The 21,147-nt window shown below is 43.9% G+C and overlaps 2 protein-coding genes across 5 annotated transcripts in view; both read left to right on the forward strand.

Annotated features, from left to right (window-relative positions):
- GPCPD1 (glycerophosphocholine phosphodiesterase 1) overlaps nt 1–9,101 on the forward strand; it is a 42,684-nt gene extending 33,583 nt beyond the window's left edge. For 3 of the 4 annotated variants that reach the window (XM_014254631.2, XM_014254632.2, XM_005525385.3), the window contains exons 18-20: nt 705–840; nt 1,159–1,319; nt 7,640–9,101. In XM_014254631.2, coding sequence (XP_014110106.1) covers nt 705–840; nt 1,159–1,319; nt 7,640–7,844 — 502 coding nt within the window. In that variant the 3' untranslated portion in view covers nt 7,845–9,101. Of the gene's footprint in view, nt 1–704; nt 841–1,158; nt 1,320–4,025; nt 4,127–7,639 lie in introns of all 4 variants that reach the window. The other variant, XM_014254630.2, reaches the window with a different exon arrangement.
- A 147-nt stretch (nt 9,102–9,248) lies between these two features.
- Nucleotides 9,249–19,101, forward strand: MAL (mal, T cell differentiation protein (MAL blood group)). The gene is made up of 4 exons (XM_005525384.3): nt 9,249–14,539; nt 17,638–17,805; nt 17,941–18,066; nt 18,272–19,101. Exons 1-4 carry the CDS (start codon nt 14,453–14,455, stop codon nt 18,344–18,346), a joined length of 456 nt encoding a protein of 151 aa, XP_005525441.1. The 5' UTR covers nt 9,249–14,452; the 3' UTR covers nt 18,347–19,101.
- The last annotated feature ends 2,046 nt before the right edge of the window (nt 19,102–21,147 follow it).

A 21,147-nucleotide genomic window follows, 5' to 3' on the forward strand; every position in this document is an offset into this window, starting at 1 on the left:
GTATTTAAAAATACAATAAATAAACAAGTGTTTTACTTAGAGATAAAATTCGTGTGCCAAAATAGTTGGGAACTGAAATGAGACCATTTTGCCATCTGAAATGAGCCAAAAATAAAATAGGAAAACAAAGTCATAGTGGATATTTTTTGTCAAACGCCTTTCTGGATGCTTCACTCTTCCTTAGAACAAAAAAAAAGGTCAGGGTTTCTTCTGGTATCCCAAAGTCTTTCTCAGTCATACTTGAGAGGTATGCAAAGTAACTTAGGCACAAATCCTCTTGTTACAGTATCCAGCTTGAAAAATGCATTAGTAAGGTTAGGGGCTGTGTAGTAACCATGTTTAGAAATTCCTATCATGGATTTTCATGATTATCATGAATCTGTGTATTTTAGGAGAAAATTACAGAATTAAATGACCTTCAGGGATTATATAATAAACGTTTTGAGGATGTGGGGCTAGTTCAACATCAAGTCTAGCTTCCCTTAGCCTGTGTGTTAATCTTCAGTAGTGCCAAAAGGACTCACTTGTTTGTCACACAGTTTGATGCTAAACTGTGGGACCATCTCCATGCACCAACTGGGAGATAAAAGAACATGCAGGAAAGAGAGGAATTGAAAGGAATTCCCCTCAAAACAGTGAGAACAAATTTTTATTTTTTCACTTTTATTTTTTCATTTGCTACTTGTGGACTTTTCTCCTGACAGGATCCGGCATAAGCAAAACAAGTATCCCGTGTTATTTCTGACCCAAGGGGAATCTAAACTCTACCCAGAGCTTATGGATCTCAGATCTCGCACAACTCCAATTGCCATTAACTTTGCACAGTTTGAAAACTTGCTGGTAAGCTGACAAGTTAAAATCAAACTAAATTATTACTTCTTGTTTTAAATCTATAATTTTTGACATAAATGCTTTAAATTACACCCTCAAAAAAGAAATATGCTAATATTGGGTAACTGCCCAAAAAAAGTCCATTGTTTCAAATGTTTTTTAATACAGTGTTTTAAAAATAGCACTATAAATAAACTCTCTTAATTGTATTAAATAATTTTTATTATTATGGATAGCACAATGGTAAGGAGCTGCCAGTGTCAAAAGATTAAAAAAACTGATGTGTTTCAGAAACATGGATTTTAATTGAAGCTTTTTGTATTTCAGGGAATTAATGTGCATTCTGAAGACCTGCTGAGGAATCCAGCATTTATTACACGGGCTATATCCAAAGGCCTGGTTATTTTTTCATGGGGTGATGATGCAAATGACCCGGATAACAGGAAGAAGTTGAAAGAATATGGTGTTCATGGGTTAATATATGACAGGTACTTAGTTGTGGCTTTTAAGAATAGTAGTTGTAATCACAGCCATCAAGAGAAAGCATTGTAAATTGATGCTGGTGAAATTTGATGTTGCTTCTTGGTTGACTGGGTACAGAAAGTACAAGGACCCCATAAACCGAGACCAAGAGCAAGTCTAACACCAGTTCCCACTCTTTCAGCTGTATATATGAAGCAAAATAACTTTGTTTTTACTGAGATTAACATAAATATAATTTTACTCTTTAAAGAACTAGTGCATGGCATACAGGTTTAAGGTGCTACTAATATTCAAGATAATAATTTTTTTTAAGTTATGTATGTGATACGGTGAGGAAAATGCCATTTAATGGTTTGACTGGAAGGTTCAGCATTCTACATTAAGCTGTGGAAATAGTTAACACAACATTCTGTTGTGTTTCAAAGCTGTGACTTCACATTTTTCCTATTAAAATTAGCTTGTAGTGACTCCAGGGCAAACTGACAAATTAGTAATTTCAGAATGTTACATCCTAAAATTCAGGTAGGGACATCAGAATACCATGTTAAATATTTGAACAAAAGTGTTGTTACATGGTTGCTTACAAAACCCCAAAGTTTTAGCTCTTTTGTCTTCGAGGACAAGAAATTCATCATTATGAGATAAAGTTTAATTTGAAAAGCTGCATTAAACCAGAATTTCTGATAGATAAGAAAGTAATTGGGAAAGCATTAAGTGTAACTGAAGTTCCAAATTACAGAAGGCTGTCAAACCTTCTGCTTTAACGAGAGTATTGCTTTGTATATTGTTTTACTTGAAAAAGAAAAAAAAGACAAAGGAAGGGGATCAATAATTGTTAAAGGCTCTGTTTTATAGAGTGAAAACTGAGAATCAGTTTAATCATAACTAGGGGCAAGAAGTCAAATATGTTTGCTCTAGGCTGTCAGTGTAAAAAAAAATAGTTAACTCTCTTCAATCTGTTGTTGGCTGCTGAGAGTCCTTTCAAGGTGGTGAGTCCACTGCTTCAGGTTTGCCAGAGGTGGCACTTCTTATGCTGTACAGAATGTCTCCTATTCATTGGCAGTAAAAAAAGAATAACTAGGTTTTTACACTGGGAATCAGCTTCAGACTGAAGATGGGGACACATAAATCCTCTTTCCTGCTGTGCTGTGTGTTGCACCTCTGCTACAGCTCAGGACTGGGGCCCCCTTTAGTCAATGGAAAATACCTCTGCGCTAGAATGCAGGTGAAACAATCCTCTGACTATGTAGTGTGCAATCACAGGGTAATGAAATTTTATTTTGTGGTATGCATAAGTTAAAATGATACATTATTGGTGGGGTGTTTTAATCAAACACTGCTGCATGAAGTGTTCATAAAACGTCTCTTCATCTCAGGTCTACTAATCCAGTCTTCCAGAGTTGTTAATTACTCCTTGTGCAGTAGATACTCACTACTATGCTAAAACAGTAAAGCAGGTGACAGCCTAATTTCTGACTTCATGTTGCTTTTATTGCTTTGGATACTCCACACTACTTAAATGTTGTGGCATTTATGTCAAGGCTGCAAGTCAGCTACATGTCACCTTATGTGTCCTTTTGTACTGTTTGGTGTGTTTTAAGTTGTGGTAGGACTGTAGAACACCTTTTATCCCACTTTTTGATAACCAGCCAGTTTGTCGGAAGGCTGAATTCCCTTGTGGATTTAACTGAACAAAAATTTCTTTACCTTCTTTCACTCTTTAGATCATCTGGATTCTTACTAGTGTTCATCTCTCCTCTCGCTGTCTGCCTCCTCTATCACTTCTACTTCAACATCTTCCTATTTTTTTGGAGAGGAACCCCAAAATTAGTATTAATTCCAAAGCTGTTATTGCAGGCTTTTTAAGTGTAATTTCTAAATGTAATTTCCCTTTTTTTCTGTAGGCCAAAATAAACAATGGGATGTCCATTTGCAATTCTCAATTACTTTTCAGGTTATACGAATTGTGTGAATAAAATTAAATTCAATCTTAATACAGGCTAGGGATATGACACTTTCTGAAAGTTGCATCAGATGTCTCAAGGTAGACATTTTGAAATGCAGGTGGTACCTGCAAGTCCTGGAATGTAGGAATGTAAAACCTGGCAGCAGACATTTCCATTCACAGCTAGAGCTGCTGCTGGGTAAAGAGCAGTCTTTCAGATCATTTGAGACTTGAAGCTGATATTAAGAGTTTAAACAGGTATGGTGTTAGCATCCATATTCTGTGCTGTTTGGAGTTTAGAAATAAATAAATTCAAAACTAAATTTAAAAAGCAGAACTCGAGAGAGAGAGATGTACATGACTGTTCCAAGGTCTAGAAATAAGTAGGAATTGCAGTAACCTGTTTTAGTGTAAAGCAAATTCATGCTATTGTTGTCTCTTCAAATTCCAGAGTGTTTCCAGGGCTGAATTAAGATGGTGCTTCTTCCACGGTTTCTGCAAAATTTTTATTCTCTGGATTTATGGCCAAGTCCAGATTTCTATCAAATATGGTATTTTGTGTTGCTGTTTACTAGACCTTTACTTACACCATGTTAAGTGCTAATTATCTGAATAATCTAGGAAGTAAATAGAAGAATTTTAGAGAATTTTAGTTCGCTTGTATGTGGCACTGAGTTGTACAGTAGTTGTTTCTGAGATTATGAACTGTGTGCATAGAGATTATTTCTGTAAGCTATTTTTTTCCAAACTTTAATCATCCATGTAGAATTGACCAAAACACTGTAGCCAGTTGTGAAGATGGCAGAAAAAGTGTGTCCTGAATACCAAAAGTTGGTGATACCAAGCACTGGGCAAAAAAAAATGCAGGTAGGGGGTCTGGCTTTGCTTTGCATGGAGAAAAACTGCAAGACTAAATCTGGGAAGCTTACAAATGCCAAAAATATTCAGAGGCTGATCTCACTGGGGCAGAGGAAAGAACACAAATGCACTCCCTCCCCCCATCCAGGCCTTTCTCCACTTGGGCTGCAGATTGTTATGTACACCCAAAGTCATTAATCCAGACAGATGTTCTGGGATGCTGGGTTGATGTTCTCCCATTTTCCTATGTTCAACTACATTTCATCTCAGTGTTTAACCAAATGATTTGAATTAAAAGGGCAGCCTCTACAGAAAGGTGCCATGTCTGCCTTCAGGCTTTTGTTTGGGCTCTTACACAGAAAAGTACTTTATGTGCATGACTGGGTATCTTCTGTCTGCACAGAAATCTCATCCTTAAAATGCTTTATTAGTCTGATGTTTAGATTTTAATTAGAGAAGAAATTTCAACCTATTGTGAAATTCTCTGTCTTGGTTAAAATGCTGATTTTTAAAGCAGGATTTCTAGGGTGGTTGATCTGGTGTTTTTCTCCTGGATAGGCTTTGTAAACAGTCCAAAATATTTCTGTATTTAAATATACTTAACTCAGTAAGAACAATGCAGCCTTGTGTTTTTTTACATCTGCTGGCTGTATATTAAATACCAATGTGGAGAGGGGGTGGCTGCTAGCTTACACTTGCATCATCTTTTCTCATTCACTTTACATGATCTGAATCTTGTTTGTTGAATAATACACAGAACTGCATAAAAATACTAAATCAGTATTTCCCAAACATGGATGCTGAGAGCTTTTCCATGAGAGCTTTGTCCAAACACTGCAGTTCCTTAGGCTGCATGTTGCATTTGCAGGCAAAAGCTGTGCTTGATTGGTATTAGTAACTTCCCAACATTTACACAAATTTAGCTGGCAATCAAATCAAAAGCGTTTTAAACACTTCTCAGAAGCAGAAGACTGCTGAAATCTGGGCTGCCCTGTTTGCCTGAAACTGCATGTTACTTAAATAACAGCATGGATATGTGGAGGAAGTGTAGTTAATGAGTTAATTTATAATCTACTCTGATTGAATTAAGATGTTATGCAACGACAGTCCAAGGCTTCCCTATCTTGTGAATTGCAAAGTAAACTTGAGTTTTCCTCAAGATCTAAAGAAAAGTGAAAAGCTTCAGAAAATCTTTTGAGCATGCAAACAGTATTTCAGTGCTGTTGCCTCTTGTCTTGTGTGTGTTTTCAGAGGTTGCAAAACACCTTTCAGGAGCCCAACACACCAGTTTTACACGCACTGCAGAGCCCTTCAACGTCCTGCAAGTCTTTTGTAGAAGGTGCTTACTTAAAAAAATAATGTTTAAAGTACTTCTCAGTCTTTTGCAGGGCTTGCTTATTAATAGGAGGTCGGATGGAGAAACTCTGGTGCATAGTTGCTTACAAATAATTGTCCTGTTGAAGAATGGAGGATAGGGAGATGAGAGTTTATTCCTTATCTTTACAGCGATGTTGGAAATAATTAGAGAAGTACTGGATCTCTGTTGCTGCAAACTGGTGGTGTACTTTTGTGGACCCAAACAAAAAGTAGGGTCAAAAAAATCCTGAAATTTTGCTTTGAGTTGTCTTCTCTGCCTTTGGTTTAAAAGAAACCATATACACACATTGGAGTGGACTGGCTCTAGTGGACAGCTTGAAAGGAGCTTGGAGGGTTCAACCAGAATCTCAATTGAAAGGGATTTAGAATGGAGCAGGAATTAAAGAGTTTATACTTGTAGTAAAGAATTAGTAATTAAATACTTGCCAGAAGCTGCTTAGAAGCATGCTTAGCCAAGTTCTAGGAACAAGGGGCTTAGAAGAACCATGCTTTTGCTGTTCTAGTGTCTAACTGATGGGAAGGACTTCAGATTCTTAGTTCCTAATGTGTGTTTAATATAGAAAACTATCCTCAATTTTCAGTGTTTTGTCTGAAATTTGCAGGGAAATGCATGAGGTGTCAGCTGACTTAACTGAAGAAAGCACAGGAAGGAAGAAAGGTAGAACTGTTATTTTGCAGAAAGCTTCCATTGGGCAAATTTGGGTCATATCTTAGGCCTGTATTGGATTATAAGTGCTTATAAGAATATAAGATTGTATTATGCAATTAAATAGCATAATTTAAATGCTATGCCTTCTGTTTGAATTTCATTAAACTGGACAGCATCTATCCTCACTTCTAGGAGTTTCTCCACAGAAATTGTCCTTGACCTTACTGTGATCCATATCAATAATTGCTGTGGAAGTGTTTCCTCACTTGAATCCATTATGGTACCCATCTTTGAGCTGCATGTTGTTTTTGGTGTCTCAGAGTTGCCAGCAGTTCACAAGTTGTCTTGTCAGGTTAAAAGGGCACCTTGCACTGTCTCACATCAGCACTACATTGTCTTGTTAGTGGCATTGGTTCCTTTTGGGCATGACTTGAAAATGTGTGAGGGACAGAGAATGATGAAGTAAAAACAAACTACTTTCTTGAAGGAATCGTGACTGAGGTATGAACATTCTTAAAGGCCAAGGCAGAGGCCATGGTAATTTCTCACAGAAATTTTCATTTGAAAGAGATAAACCTGGAGACCTGCAATACCTGGCACCGTGTATGTGCAACAGCTAAAAGTGAGAGCAGCTGGGTGCCAGGATTAAAATTTTGGATATGAACATATGGATATTAGAAACTAATGTTGGGAAATCGAGGTATATCCTTGTTACAATAGGTGTTGTACCAATGTTATGTTACAGGAACACCAATGCTTTTTCTTTGTAATGAATTACACCAGAATAGTGTTTGAGTGCTTACAGTGTCACTCAGAATGTGGTTTGGACTTGGTCAATCTGGTATGATGCTTACATTTCAAATCCTGCAGCTTTGTTTACATGTGTGAAAAGAAGAAAGTGAAAAGAAGAAAGTGAAAAGAGGATAGACTTAAAGTAGTTTAAAGTTTAAAGTAGTGTAGATGGTTAATTTGCATTAGGTGTGGAGAGAGGTCAGATTTTCTATTTTTCACACTTCACTTAATATTGTGGTAATTATGGTAATTTAAAAAAGAAAAAATTCTGAACTGGAGGGAGGTGAAATAATTCTTGAAACAGTAAGTATACATTCCATGCAGTATTATGTGCAAGCAGTATATCACAGTCTGTTCATATAATCTCAGGGCTCTGAAATTTCTTATGCTTTGAACTGTGAAGCCTGGAGCACTGCTCTTGTTTCACTGCTTTGTGCCACCTGTAAAATCACATTTTTCAGGAGATTGAGTATATGCCAGTAGGTTTTTAGTATATCAAATGAAACACTAACTGGTCTGTGTAAAGGCAATAGCATTTTATATTTTGAGATGAGCAGCAAAACTTAGGGTACTTGCCCCAAATTGTCTTTGGAACCTAATTTTGCTCTGTTAAGGAAAAAAACCCCAGGTGCTTCATCTGGTGTACATTTCTGTGGACTGCTAGATTATACTGATCACTGTTTTTTCTTTTCTCATTTATTCAGGATATACGACTCAAATCCTGAACAACCAAATATATTCCAGGTGGAGCAGCTGGAACGTCTCAAGAAGGAGCTGCCGGAGTTGAAAAGCTGTGTGTGTCCCTCAGTTAGCCACTTCAAATCCATAGCTCCATGTAAATGCCATCATAGTTACCTGGATGAGAAAGCTGTAGATAACTTGAAGAGTGTTCAGATGCAAAAGGACTAATTTTAGGCAGAATGCTGTTTTGTATCTATAGAATTTCCATCATTGGGATAGTTCTGTCTATGCTTTCAGTTTGGTTTGTTTTAATTTTAAGTCTTCAAATAGCAATAACTGTGTTCCTCCTTCTTAACAGTACTTAGTAAAATTTCAAACAATGTTAAAATATTCAGCCAGTTACAGTTATTGTTCCAATTTACATATAGTTTTAACTTTTTCCTCAAATCATCTGAAATCTTGAAAAAGAAAATTATTGCTAGTGCTTTTAAAAAAACGGAAATAAATTAAGCAGTCTCAGTAGTGGAAGCTCAGAAACTAAATTGTTAGAGAAATGACAATAATCTGATATTGAATATACTGAAAATTTGTTTTGATTTTGATTTTACTTACAGGCTGACAAGCTGTAGCATTTTTCTGACAGCAGGAAATTAAGAGAGTGATTTTAAGAGATAAAAAGATCTGAACGAATTGGTACCTCACGTATGTGTATTTGCACTGGTAGATCCACCTGTACAAAGCTTCGTGCCATTTTAAACTATTTATTTTTTAGCAAACTGCAGCTCATTTTCCCCCACTTCTTTGGACATTCAGGCTGCTGCCTTTGTTTCCTCAGCTCTCAGCTCAGTGGTACAGTGCCCGTGCACAGCAGTCAGGGGGAACCACGAGTACAGGTTTTTCATTAATCGCACACAGGCCTGCTAAACTTCAAAAATGTTGCTAATAATCATAACAGAATTACAGAAACATCTTCAGTGGTCGAGAATCTTTTTTGCACAGTAACCTTAATGGACAGTATGTACCCTGCACAAACTCTACAAAATGCATGCTTTATCTATTAAGCATGAAATTTAGGTGTTTGCTGAGGTCCTTGCATCTTTATGGTGCTAGTAATGTGTGAAAGGTGCAAGGACCAACTCAACAACTTAATCTCCTTTGCCTGAGAAACCACAAGCCTGCTATTCACAAACATTTGGAGAAGAGGCTATACCACACGTGGTTTGTCTTACTTAATGCAAGCTACTGGCTTTTGTCTTTTGCAAGATTTTTGGCTTTTACCATGGAGCAAGAATCTCAAATGTACTGAATTCAGATAATCAGTATTCTGTTGGCTGGTATCTATCCTCTGTAATTTATTACAAAGTCATAGTTTAGAGTTCTTAATAGATAAGTATGCATGTCCCTTCTCCTGACGTTGCAGGTCATGCCAACACAACAGCTGTAACTTTCTACTGAAGTGTTAATGTATAATAAGAATGGAAAATATTTATTTTTTTTCTCTTGTAAATTGACAATGAGAACAATAGTATGTACTATATTCTTTATATACAGTCATTGCTACATATAGAACCGATTGTACAAAGAGTAAAGCCATTGCAAATAAGTGCTTGAGCCTGCACTGCTGAGCAGTTTGAAACAGCTTGTTTTGACTTGTGCATTTTAGTATTTAAATTTTGTTTGTCCTGCACAAACAGCACAATAGTGACTAGGTACCTGGAAGCCTTCTTTTATTAAAAAAAACCCCAAACAAACAAAAATGCAAAACAACCCTAAACCAAACCTGGAAGTGTGTGAGCTGTGTTTTTGATAAGGGGAGGGGGTACTGCACCAGAATCTTGGAACCTGTGGCTGTTATTTGATACATTCCTCACCCATGTGATGAAATCTTAAATTTTTTTCTTAATTTTTTTCCTCATTTGTGTACCCTGTGGCATCCTCTTGACAGGTCTTGAGGGCTTTGCCAACTCTTAGCAGAGTTTGTGTCACTGCTTGTGAAAGCACATCCACAGAGATGTTGAGTGTGACGTCTGTTCTGTGCGAACGGGGTTTAAAAGCTGTGCTGTGTGAAGCACTCTCTCAGACTAATCCCAGTGGGATGCTCAGGAGGGTTTAGGCACCCTTAAAATATTTTTTCACAGTGCTCAGGGAAAAGCATTTGCGTGCTCTGTTTGAGGGGAGTGGGGTGGGAATAAATCCACCCACTGTGATGATTTTACAGGACAGTTTTGAGCAGTGTGGGTGCCAGTGTTTTCTTGTTGACTCCCTTTTTTCTGAGTAAGTTGTGTCAGCAACTTCCTCCAAACCTGAGGAGCTTCAGCAGCTCTCCTGCTGTGCCAGTTCTTGGAGCTGAGCTCACAGCTTGGCCACGCTGAGGAGCTGTTCTGCCACAGTCACTGGCATTGCAGATAGAGGGAACCAAAGAGGGGCAATTACTGCCTGTGGCTTTGGAGTGCTTGTTGGAGACCAGAATGGTCCAGAGCAGAGATGGCTTTGCCCCAGCCAAGGGACCACTACAGAATTTTAATCCAGAGAAGTGTGAGCTGTAGTAGGGGAGACAGAATTCCTCTCTTGCTTTTTGAACATTTCATTTTGGCCCACCCAAAGGCTGGGCTGGTTGCTGAATGACATTCCCACTGTATGCCATAACCAACCTGGGTAATGAGTGTGGACTGCTCCAGTTCCAGCAGTCATGGGCTCCCGGTGCAGCAACCAGCCAGCAGCACACCAGCTCTGCTGCCCTGGAAGACATCTGGGATGGACAGAACTAGATCATGGACTTAATGAACTCTGCAGACACCTTGGAGGGACAGCCATTGACTATGGAAATGATGTCTGTACTTATGTGTGTGTACATATATGCATACATATGTATGTAGCTGGACAATGTGGGAACTGGGCATGACAGAGCTGGTCTGTTATGATATGCAGTGGCAGTTTCCACCTAGGAAGTTTGGATGATATCTCCAAAATTTCTCCAAATAACTGGGCCTTCACATATTTCAGTCACGTAGATCTTGTACCTTAACTGTAAGCATGCAGCAAAAGTCTTGGTCACAGCAGCTACCAGCTGAGGAAACTCTTGCTGGCTCCACGTTTGTCTCACACCCCTGGAATTGCACCCCACATCCTGGAGTTTTGCACTTTCCCTCTCAGCTACATCCATTGTATCAATCTCCAGAGCCCAGTGTCAAAGCTTTAAACAGCCAGCAACTGCTCCCATACAGTTCTTTTAAAAAAAAGCCAGCCCTGCCCTTCCTCATCCTCTTGCAGCCTCTAAACTGCACCACACACAGGTCTTTGCTCTTTCTTTTCACTGTGTGCCCTCAGATTTTTTCACAGAATCTATGTCCAAAATTTAAAAAACTCCAGCAGCTGGTCTCACAGAGAAGATCCTTGTGAAAAACGAGATTCACTTTCTTAATAAATTATAAAAAGTTTAATATAAACAAAAAGACAATTCGGAGAAAAAGAAAATAAAGCAAAGGGTTAAAATGGCCAGGTGCCCTGGCGTGTTGCCAGGTCCACACCTGATATCTTTGGAACATTCTTTTTATCCCCTCCTGCTGTGAGGGTTTAATGCATATTCAAACTTTTCTAAGAAGCATTTTGCATGGTTATGCCCTGAACCCACCTTTTCAGAGCATGCTTTGTATGGTTTTTATTTTTGCTGATCATCATTTTATTTGAATTTGATTTCCTTTCTTTGCAAGCGGTCAGTGCTGATAACAGTCTGGGCCCCTCGTCCTGCCACTGGTGACAGCTGGGCTTCATGTCAACAGCCTGGTCCTGGCTGCTGATAACAGCCTGGTCTCCACTGTCCTGCTGATAACAGCTTGGGCCCCACTGTCTTTGCCCTCTGGGGTTTCTGTGCTTTGTACTGAGGGACACCACAAACTTCCTTTACACTTGTTAGCAAGAGAAAAAGTACATACCTAGCCAAAAAGTATTTAACATATAATATTCATCCTAATACTTGCAAAAGCCAATATCAGAATATGGATTTATGACATCCTGGAAGAGAGCCAGTGCTGGGCTATACCTTTCTTTTGTAACCTATAAATCCCTTCTTCAGGATCCAAGCCTGAAGCTCTCCACTAACTGCTCCCACTAAAGGTGCCAGGACAAAATTTGTCATTTTTGTTGGCTTTTACCTTCCCACTGTTGCCATTCAGAACTCCACCCTGTATCCCTGTGTACTTCCTAGACAATAAAATGTACTGTGACATTGCCTCAGAAACTCAAAAGGGCAGACCTGAAGTCAAAAGTGTCCAGACCTTACTGGCAAAATGTGCCAGGACAAAAAGAAATACGTTTATTTTGGAAGCCAAATGGCTCTCCCCAGTGTTCCTGGTGCAGGTAAGAGGTTCCCCAGGGGAAGTGAAGGCCAGCACCTGCTTTCTTTCATGGCACTTCCTGTGTGGGAGCAATCCACTCCCAGGAGCCCTGCACCAGAACGTGGTGCTGCCTCCAGTGTTGAATACATCCACCAGGGACTGCTCTAGCACAGAAGTTCTCTCGAAAGAGCTGCTGCTGGTTTGTACTTCCCTGGGGCAGCATCTCCTGCACCACCAACAATGGGGTGAGGTGCTTTCCATAGCAAATAAAGGCATCCTCATCCTCTTTCTGGAGCTCACCTCCAGTATTGGGGTACCAACTCCAAAACCGTGTATGTCCAGGGATCTCTTTCAGAGAAACCTTTCCAGGACAGAAAGCTCTTAGTGGTTTATACCTCCCTAGGGAGCCTTGTCATCCTTTCCTTTCAGGTGGCCAGCACCTGACAAGGACAAAGATGAATAAATGACTGCTTTATTTAAATTGACAGTGATAAGATGAACATGTAAAAAGATAAAAATGCAAAATGGCAAAACGACAATCTGATTAGAATTATTTACTACACAATAAAGTTGCTAATACAGTGCTCTATTTATTGCACCAATAATACAGCTAGCTTAATAACTATCAAATAGAGATTGATGTTACTCACCCATGTCACTGACCATGGGCAAGTCTCTCACTCAGCTTCCAGAGGTGTCCCTGAGGGGTGTTTCCACCCAAGGGATGGATCTTCATGCATCTAAAAAAAATATGATGAGAAAACCGGGACTGATCTTTTGTAGTACAAAGAGGTTGATTGTCCTGCATCTTACAGATTCTGTGTTGTTCTCAGCAGAACATGTTTGAGTCAGGTGTTACCAGCACTTTGGTTTCTGCTCATAACTTTGGTCTCTCACTTCCCTAGCAGGCTCTTCCACATCCCTGTTGATGCCACTTCAGTTGGGAGGAGCACCCTCATGAGGGACCTAATTTAAGAGAGTTTGGTCAAGCTGGTCTTGGCATTCTGCACCACTGTGTCCTACTAAACCCCCTGGTTTTTAATCTATCACCAAAGATTTGTAAATAAGACAAAGAAGGGGCTTTTTACAGCTCTCCTAGCCTTTCCAAATGGAACAGCACCAGTGTTCCTGTCCCTCATAATGCAGTTGCTTGTTCTTCACACCAGTCCTGTTGTCCCAGGAACAGGAGAGCTTCATCTCTGTCCCTTAGAGAGACAGTGAGTCCCCTCTGGAGCTGTGTCTCCAGCTCCAATGCCTGCATTCCCACTGCTTCCAGCTCTCTCTCTCTCTTTGCTGACTGGTTTCTAGGTCTGCCTCCTATCCAAGTTTTCATCCATTATGTGTCACCTTAGGGCAAATGGAATCTCACTAGAGAAGTGGGAAATCGGGTGGACGCAGCAAAAGCGCTCTCCCACCTTTGAGGAAGTCATGAAGGTCAGCACAGACTTTGCATTTAAGTGAGAAAAGGCCTTCAAGAAAAGAAGATGGCATCTATCTACTTAGATGTTCTTGCTTCAACAGTCTGGAAATTATTGAGCCCAAGGTCTGGGTAAGAAGCATCCATCCCACCCCTTCACTGCCCCACCAGCCCCGTGGTTCTGTGCTTGCTCTGCCATGTAACCCTGCCCCTCACTTAATCTGCTTATTAAAAGCATTTGCCCAATTTTTCTGATGTTGCAGCCCCCTCCACTCATCTGCTTCACTGCTTTCTCCAAGGGACTTCCTTTCTCAAAGAAAATAATTTCTTTGCACTTTTTGGCCTCAGCTTCTGGAGTTCTGTGTTTTTTGCTGTGCGCCCAAGTGTTTTAAGAAGGAGTAAATATTCCATATGAAGGAAAAGGGGAATTACATGCTCCCATGGGCTTCAGGCAAAAAAGAAAAATTTAAAAAGTGCAACTGCTTGGGAAGTCTCATCATTTTAGGTCATTTGTGTTACCTTGGCATTTCCAGTCTCCTCCTGCGATGGTGGAGGTGTTTTGCCCTGCACTTTGATTGCCCTCACCCCTGGATGTCTGTGGGACGGTTCCAGGCCCCACTGTCACCCACCTCCTGTCCTCTGCTGTCACCGCCTGGGTGTGCGGTGGCCACGCTGGCTCACTGGGCCAATAAAAGCGAGGCTGTCCAGGTGGATGGGCACAGGTGTCCCCTGCTGTCCTCAGCTGTCACCCCGGTGCCACTCGGCCCCGTCCAGGGACCCGCCTGGCACGCTCAGCCCGTGCGGGGACAGCCGGACTCTGCCCCGGGGCTGCCCCTGCATCTCCCGAACACCTCCCATGTGACTCCGGGAAAGAGGCTTTGGCCACACCTGTGCTACTCACAGCTGTCTTCGTCTGTCAGCAGGAAGCAGGGAGGAAAGAAACCAGGGCAGGAAGGAGAGAAAAGGAGGAAGAAAAGAGAGCAGGAAGGGGAGGACAGGAGGAAGAGAGAGAGAGGGAGAGGTAACGAGGCTGCATTCAGCAGTGAGGAGCAGAGTGGCCGATATCGCCCTGCCAGAAGCTTCCAATGTCCTCCTCAACCTCCACCAGCGCTTTGCCCAGCGGCCTGGCGGTGCTGACGACCTTCCCAGATGTGCTCTTCATCCCTGAAATCGTGAGTGCTGACTTTTCCCTGGGGAAGGGCTGTGGCTGCTGGGTGGGCATTCAGCACGGGTTATGCTGCAACTGTCCGGGGGTGACACTTGTCCCCAAATACATGGCTCAGGACCAGCGCCAGACCAGAGCCACAGGGGCTGGGGGCAGCTCACCCTGGGAGAAAACCACAGGGCGTGAGGCTGTGAAGCTCTCCTTTAGTCTTAAAATCCTTTACATTTGTCTGGTGCCTTTGAAAAACTTTGTAATGTCCTGCCTGAGAAAACGGCAGGGGTTGCCGGTGGGTTTAAAGTAGGTTGCTAAATTGGGCCGGTTAATTAACCGGAAAGGTGATTTTAGCGGATGGTACAGGCAGAGGATGGCTGCTCGCTTGGAGCGGGGGCTTTGGGACGAGCTGAGGAAATTGTTTGCATCAGCAAAGAACCCAGCCAGCCGAGGTTGCACTGCTCCTTGGCAGCATTCCCGAGCTGCAGGTGTGGAGCTGCTGGACCTGGGCGTCTGGGGGAGCAAAGGGTGAGCAAACACCTTGTAACTTCATTCCACATTGTAACTTCATTGAGCAGAGTGAGATCATAATCTCAATGGTTTTGGCAATGTGGTTAAAAGCATTTACTCTGAGCACAGGTTATAAAACAAAATGTCTCAACTTGAACTTTTTCCCTGTGTCCTCTGCCCCACACAGTGGAGGAGCTTGGGAGGCTTTTTTCCAAATTCTGAGTGCCTTGGTCCAGCACTGAAAGCTCTGGCTGATTATTGTAGCATGACATTCTGATAATTCCATGCTAAAAACTTTAGCTTTGTCATCTGGCACCAAAACCTTTCCTGTCCCCCAGCTTGGTCCACACTCCTGGGATTGGCAGCATTTCCTGGTGATAAAAATGTAGCAAAGAGGATATAGAGAAAGGCTTTGCTTCAGCCTCCCCAGTTGTGCTCTCCTGACAGCAAGGTCCAGGTTTCCTGCAGGTGCATGAAGGAGGATGTCAAGTCCCTGTGGCAGACACCTGCCAGCCACCCCTGCCACTGAGTTGTGTTAGTCCTGGGGCTGAGCCTGCTGCTGGCCTCAGCAACCTTATTCCCCTTGAATTGTTTGTTTGTAATCCCTGTCTCCAGGGGATTTGGTAGGGCAGCTGGCTGAAATGAGCACCCTATCCTTTGGTTTGGGTAAGACCTGGAAATATGCATCCTGAAGGCCTAAGAAACACCCAGGAAGGAGGAATGCTGCGTGACTGGATTTCTTCTCCAGGAAGACTCTGGGCTGTGCAGCTGTGTGACCTCTGCCGTGTACAAACGAGGTGGCTGCCTCGAAACACAGCATTCAGAGGGTTAAAGAGTTTCTCATTCCTTAGTGGAATCTCAGGTTGCCTGCCACGGGCCAAGAGGGTAACAAAACAAAACAAAATTGGCATTTCAAATGGTAAGAGAGTTGTGAAATTTTCAGAAGATCCTACCTGCAGCTCAGATGATTGCCACATTTGCATGGGCTGATTAAGAGCCACCATTTCTAACCTGTGAGGCTCAGTTTAGTTCTTGTAATCTATTTAATTTGGAGAACTTTCTGCACATATGGGTGCCCAGACCTATGTGGAAAAGCTGAAATGAGCTGAAAGCAGGTATGTTTGCTTTGTAAAAGCTATTTAAAAGATGAATTTTTTTCTTAGACTTCTGTCCACATCCTGCTGTGAGTTATTGAAAGCCTCTCAATCCTTCCTTCCTTTTTATGAGTCTTCACCATAAAATCAAAGTCAATAATCAAACGTCAAACAGACTTTTCTGAGTGAGTAACCACAGTCTGCAGGAAGGGGAGATGGTGAGTGGTAGGAAGTGAGCTGTGGTATTTCTTTCCCCAGCCTCATATCTCACCATAATTGGTGCTTGATTTTGGAGCAGCCATTACGTTTTCCCCCAGGATTTTTAGCTGCAACACACTCATTTTGTCAGCACATGAGTGATTAAAAGGACTGGATTAGTGTCCTACCAAGTGTCAGCCTTTGGTTGTTACAAGAGGGACCAGAACAGCAGCACTTTGGAAGAACCATTTTCACTCAGGTCTTTGCCACATCTCAAACACATAATTGATATAACGTGTCAATTTGCATAATGGCACCAACCAGCTTTCCTGCAGCTGTGGGGTGACACAAATGATGTAACACTTTCTAAGTTATCATAAATCAGAGACTGGAAGGAAATGGAAGTGCCATGGAAATGGAAATAAGTATGAGCTGGCACTTGGATGCTGACAGGGACACAAGGATCAGAATGACCTTAGAGTCAGCAAGGCTCTCCTACCTCTGGACATTTATCTGAATCCCAGACTGGCCAGTGGTGAGGGATAGGTGCCCACAGCAGCACTGTTCCACACAGTGTGGGTTCAGCTGTGGAGCTTCTCATCACAGGATGCTGCACAGATTAAACTTGGCACAGGTCCAAGAAACAACTGGGCTGATGTGTGGCACAGAAAAACTACTGAGAGCACTTCGGTGCAAAGGCACCACTCGTGCTCCCAAGGCTGGCTGAGAAGGTCCCACCTGCTCCCACACCTGGGACCAGGTGCTGGGACCAGGCTCTGGTGTAACCAATGAAGGATGACCCAAAGAGCTGGAGCAGCAATACCAGCTTCCTTTCCCAAGCAGAAGGTGGGAGCCTCAGGCACCTTTCCCCTACCGAGAATCAAACCTATCCTCAGCCTGTTCTCTCAGAGTGATATTTTCATGTGGCCTTTGTGAGGGCAGGTGTCTGTGCTGTTTGTGCAGGTGAGCTGGGTCTGACACGCTGCGTGTGAAGCAAACACACCTGTCCTAAATCAGCCTCCCTGTTCATCAAAGCCAGCCCTCAGAAGGGTGTGAACCAGCCTCCTGAGCATACTGGTGTAGGGAGGGTGTGAGTGGCAGTGGCACCAGGAGGCAGAGAATCAGTGAGGGACTTTTTTGGGTCAGGATCATTAGCAGATGCTTGCAGTGAAATTCCCAGTTTCAAATGGAGGCTGTGAGGAACTCATGGGCTGTTTCCACGTGCAGTGCCAGAGGCGTACATGACTTTTGGCTCTGCTCTGGACAAGTCATTTTATCCCACACTCACCCTGTCCCCCACTTTGACTTGCAGATCTTTGGGGGCCTTGTGTGGATCCTGGTGGCATCCTCGGAGGTTCCAGACCCCATGCTGCAAGGCTGGGTGATGTTTGTCTCCGTGTTCTGCTTCGTCATGTCCATCTTGCTCCTGTGCCTCTACCTCTGTGGGGCTCACGGCGGCGGCGGCTGCTGGGTCACCTTGGTACGTGCCTGTGGCAAAGCCTCCCCTGCCTGGCTGTGCCCTGCAGAGCGGGGTGCACTCCAAACTGCAGGCTGGGGATGGCTGTAAGGGCAGTGTGGCCCCCTTGGAGGTGACTGTGTGATCCTTGTTCCTCAGGATGTCATCTGCCAGGGGACAGCAGCGCTGTTCTACCTCAGCGCCGCTGTGCTGGAAGCCTACCTGACCTACGCCCTTGGAGTGCTGCTCCCGGGACAGAAGTACAGGGAGAACATTGCTGCTGTGGTGAGTGCCTGGCAGGAGGGCAAGGAACCGTGGCTCTGGAGTGGCCTCAAGTGCAAATCCTTATTTGCACCAACAGTTTGGGGAGGGGGGAGAGAAACCAGTCGCTGTCTCACCATTTATGGATGTCCCCAGGTCTGTGGCACATCACGAGGCGTGTGCTCTGTGCTGGAGAAAATTGACTGGCTGGTGTGTCTTTCCATCACAGGTATTTGCATTCGTGGCCACCCTGGTTTATGTGATCCACAAGGTGTTCTCGCTCCTGAGGTGGAAATCATCCTGAACAACCCCAGGAACAACGACTGCCATCTCCAGGCTGGGTTTGGGTTTTGTTTTTTAATGTATAGCCTATAAGCAAGCAGCTTTTTATGTGGGATCTTGGTGATGAAGACAAGGAGCCTGCCAGAGAAAGGAATATGGCACAATCTGTTTCCCTTCAATATCTTACAGGCTGGGAACAGTTTGATGCTGGGGCCAAAATAAAAAAAAAAAAAAAAAAAAGCCATCCAGTTTAAAAAACATAATATAGTTGGGTTCAAAGGGCTAAAATATCTTTGGACTATACCTTTATGTGTCCGGGGTTGTTACTGGTATCAGGGGAAAAGTGACCAACAAGCACTGAGGAGCACAAGTGTGAAACGGTGTCATTTTAATTGCTGCGTGCCCATTTACATCTGTTCCCCCCCTAAAGCTGCTGAACAAATTAATATTTTCATGCAGTTTCTGAAAATGCCTTCTCTGACTTGCGATGAGCAGTGGGGACAATATTTAACTTGGCTCAGGAGCAACGTGGATCCTTGCAGCTCCTGAAGGGTGCTGCTGAATTCTGAGGCACGACCAGGAATTACCACTGCCTTTGATCCCCCTACGAAGCACAACCTGGAAGGGGCCCAGTAGGCTGTAGGAGAATTCTTTGGGTGATCAGAATCAAATCCTCAATAAGCAGAGGCAATCAACTCCTGCTTTTGGTGAATGGCTGCTCGCTCACACACTGCCATGGTGTCACTAATAAAGATGGGTTTGCTGTGATTTGGAGAACGGGTGAGTCCTTGCTGCTCTTTTTCCCTTTGCTGCACCCAGGCACAGCCCCAGGAGCTCTGCACCCTGACAGGGCAGTGCCACCACAGGGGTTGAGTGAGTGGCTATGTGGAACTCAGTTGCCAGCTGGGGTTAAACCATGACATTGAATTAATTAAAATGGGGTTTAGACCCAGGAAGGGATGTTTTCAACATGTTAGAGGTGCCTAAAGAACAGTGGTGCCAAATCATCTCTTCCAGCTTGTGGAGCAAAAAATGCTTCCATTTTAAGTCTGAAGTTCCTGGATAACAACAAGGACTAGAGCACAAGAGGGAAATAAAATTTGACTTAGAGGCTCCTCTGTTGCTCCATATCCAAGGAAACTTTTGACCTGTGACCATGGGTTTGGTTTGAAGCTTTTTAATTGCAAACTAAGGAAAACATTTGTGGGGTTTTTTTTCCTCGCTGCAACCAGCCTGACTTGTTTTGCTTGTATTGCTGTGACAACAGGGAACTGGTTGCAACAGAGGTGAAAAGAGAAATCCCTTTTCAGAGCAGGGAGGGAACTCAAAGCCACTTGGGACAATGGCACATGGCTCTGAAGTTCAACATCCACCTGTTGAAACTGGTTTCCCATCATCATGGGGTGTGTGTGGGGGTGCCCAGGTTCTATTAACGCCCCTGAAAGTGACATTGGAACACAAAGATGCCTTTCTGCTTGGATGTGTTTACAAAGGCAGGGATCTGCAGCCCCACCTTGGGCCTTGGAATGAGCTGTGTCTGTTCCTCCTGCACCCAGCTGTGCCCAGGCCCTGTGCACCCACCTGTCCCTTCACATCCCTGTGCCTTGTGGCCATCACAGTTACAGCCCATGGCTTGGCACGGCCCCACTCTCATTCCTTCTGCCTTGCTTTGCCCTTTGCTTTCCCCTTGCCTGCCATGCACCAGTTCACACCAGTCTTCACCGCTCCCCCTCCGTGTCCTTCTGTCCCCACCCTGCTTGTCTCCTCCACAGCATCAGCCCAGCCGTGCTGGAAGCCAGCACCGGGGAACGGCAGCCGGGCGCTGCTGGCATGGCCGTGCCCATCGGGGCAGGGCCGGGCAGATGGAAGGGACCCCCCACCAGAGGGTCAGGGATGAACTGACAGAAAACAGAGCTGGAACTTTGGTGCCCAGGCGGCGTGACCCCGAGTTAGGCAGCTGAGCAGGGTGAAGGAGTGTCCCTGCTCGGCACAGGGCCCCAGCAGGGGACAGTGACACAGGGACAGTGACACAGGGAGGGGGTAGCTGCTGAATTGCAGCAATGTGCACCTTCCCTGCACAAGGTGAAGAAGAGGAAATGACACGAAAGAGGTTCATCATGCCCAGCTTTCCTGTCATCTCAACACAGCCCTGAAGACAGACATGTCCTGGAAGCTGGGCAGCCCACGGGAGCTGTGTAGAAAATGGCACACCCCCAGCGCTTCCTGAAGGGAAAGATGCTGCCTGGAGCTCAGAGAATCTCCCAGGACTTACAGCCCATGTGTGCAGCACATCTCTTTCCCACAGAGAGCCCCAAGGGCAGCACTGACCCGTGAATTTGCTGTCACTCTGCTGAAAACATTGGGCATGATGGACACTGCAGGCTAGCAAGCCTTTTCCCTTGGGGATACTTCCATGGGGTCAGTGGCTGACTGGCAGGGCTCCCCAGGACGTGGGAAGGCTGGTCCCTGCACTTTGCTGAATGCAGACACCAGTCCCTGCCTGCAGAGCTGCTCCCAGCCTGGCCCAAAATGTGGGGCTGCTCCATCCCGTGCCCTGCATTTGCTCAGGAATTCCCAGATCCCCCCAGAGGGGTATCCTTCCATCACTGGGATTCCCTTGCAGATGTAACTGGGTGGAGCAGCCCATTTGAAAAGCCACAAATGAGGCTTTGTGTCAGAGCACCTACAAGTCCCCCTCACACTGCTGAAACACTGGGCCTGTTGTGCCCCTGCAGCCATCCCCAGCTCTCATCTGGTTGTGTGAGTGCAATTCTCATCTCTGCTCTTCTCCAGCTTCCTCAGCAGGACAAGGAGGGCTGCAGG

Source organism: Pseudopodoces humilis, chromosome 3 (genome assembly GCF_049639895.1).
Source record: "Pseudopodoces humilis isolate 2021_Gansu_Grassland_sample_001 chromosome 3, ASM4963989v1, whole genome shotgun sequence".
Classification (NCBI taxonomy): Eukaryota; Metazoa; Chordata; class Aves; order Passeriformes; family Paridae; genus Pseudopodoces; species Pseudopodoces humilis.

What these genes read in the sequence shown, in the direction of transcription:
- MAL (XM_005525384.3), top strand. Translation starts at nt 14,453, where the DNA reads ATGTCCTCCTCAACCTCCACCAGCGCTTTGCCCAGCGGCCTGGCGGTG. An exon ending in GCGGCTGCTGGGTCACCTTG is followed by an intron (nt 17,806 to 17,940) that starts GTACGTGCCTGT and finishes CTTGTTCCTCAG; the next exon opens with GATGTCATCTGCCAGGGGAC. An exon ending in GGGAGAACATTGCTGCTGTG is followed by an intron (nt 18,067 to 18,271) that starts GTGAGTGCCTGG and finishes TTTCCATCACAG; the next exon opens with GTATTTGCATTCGTGGCCAC.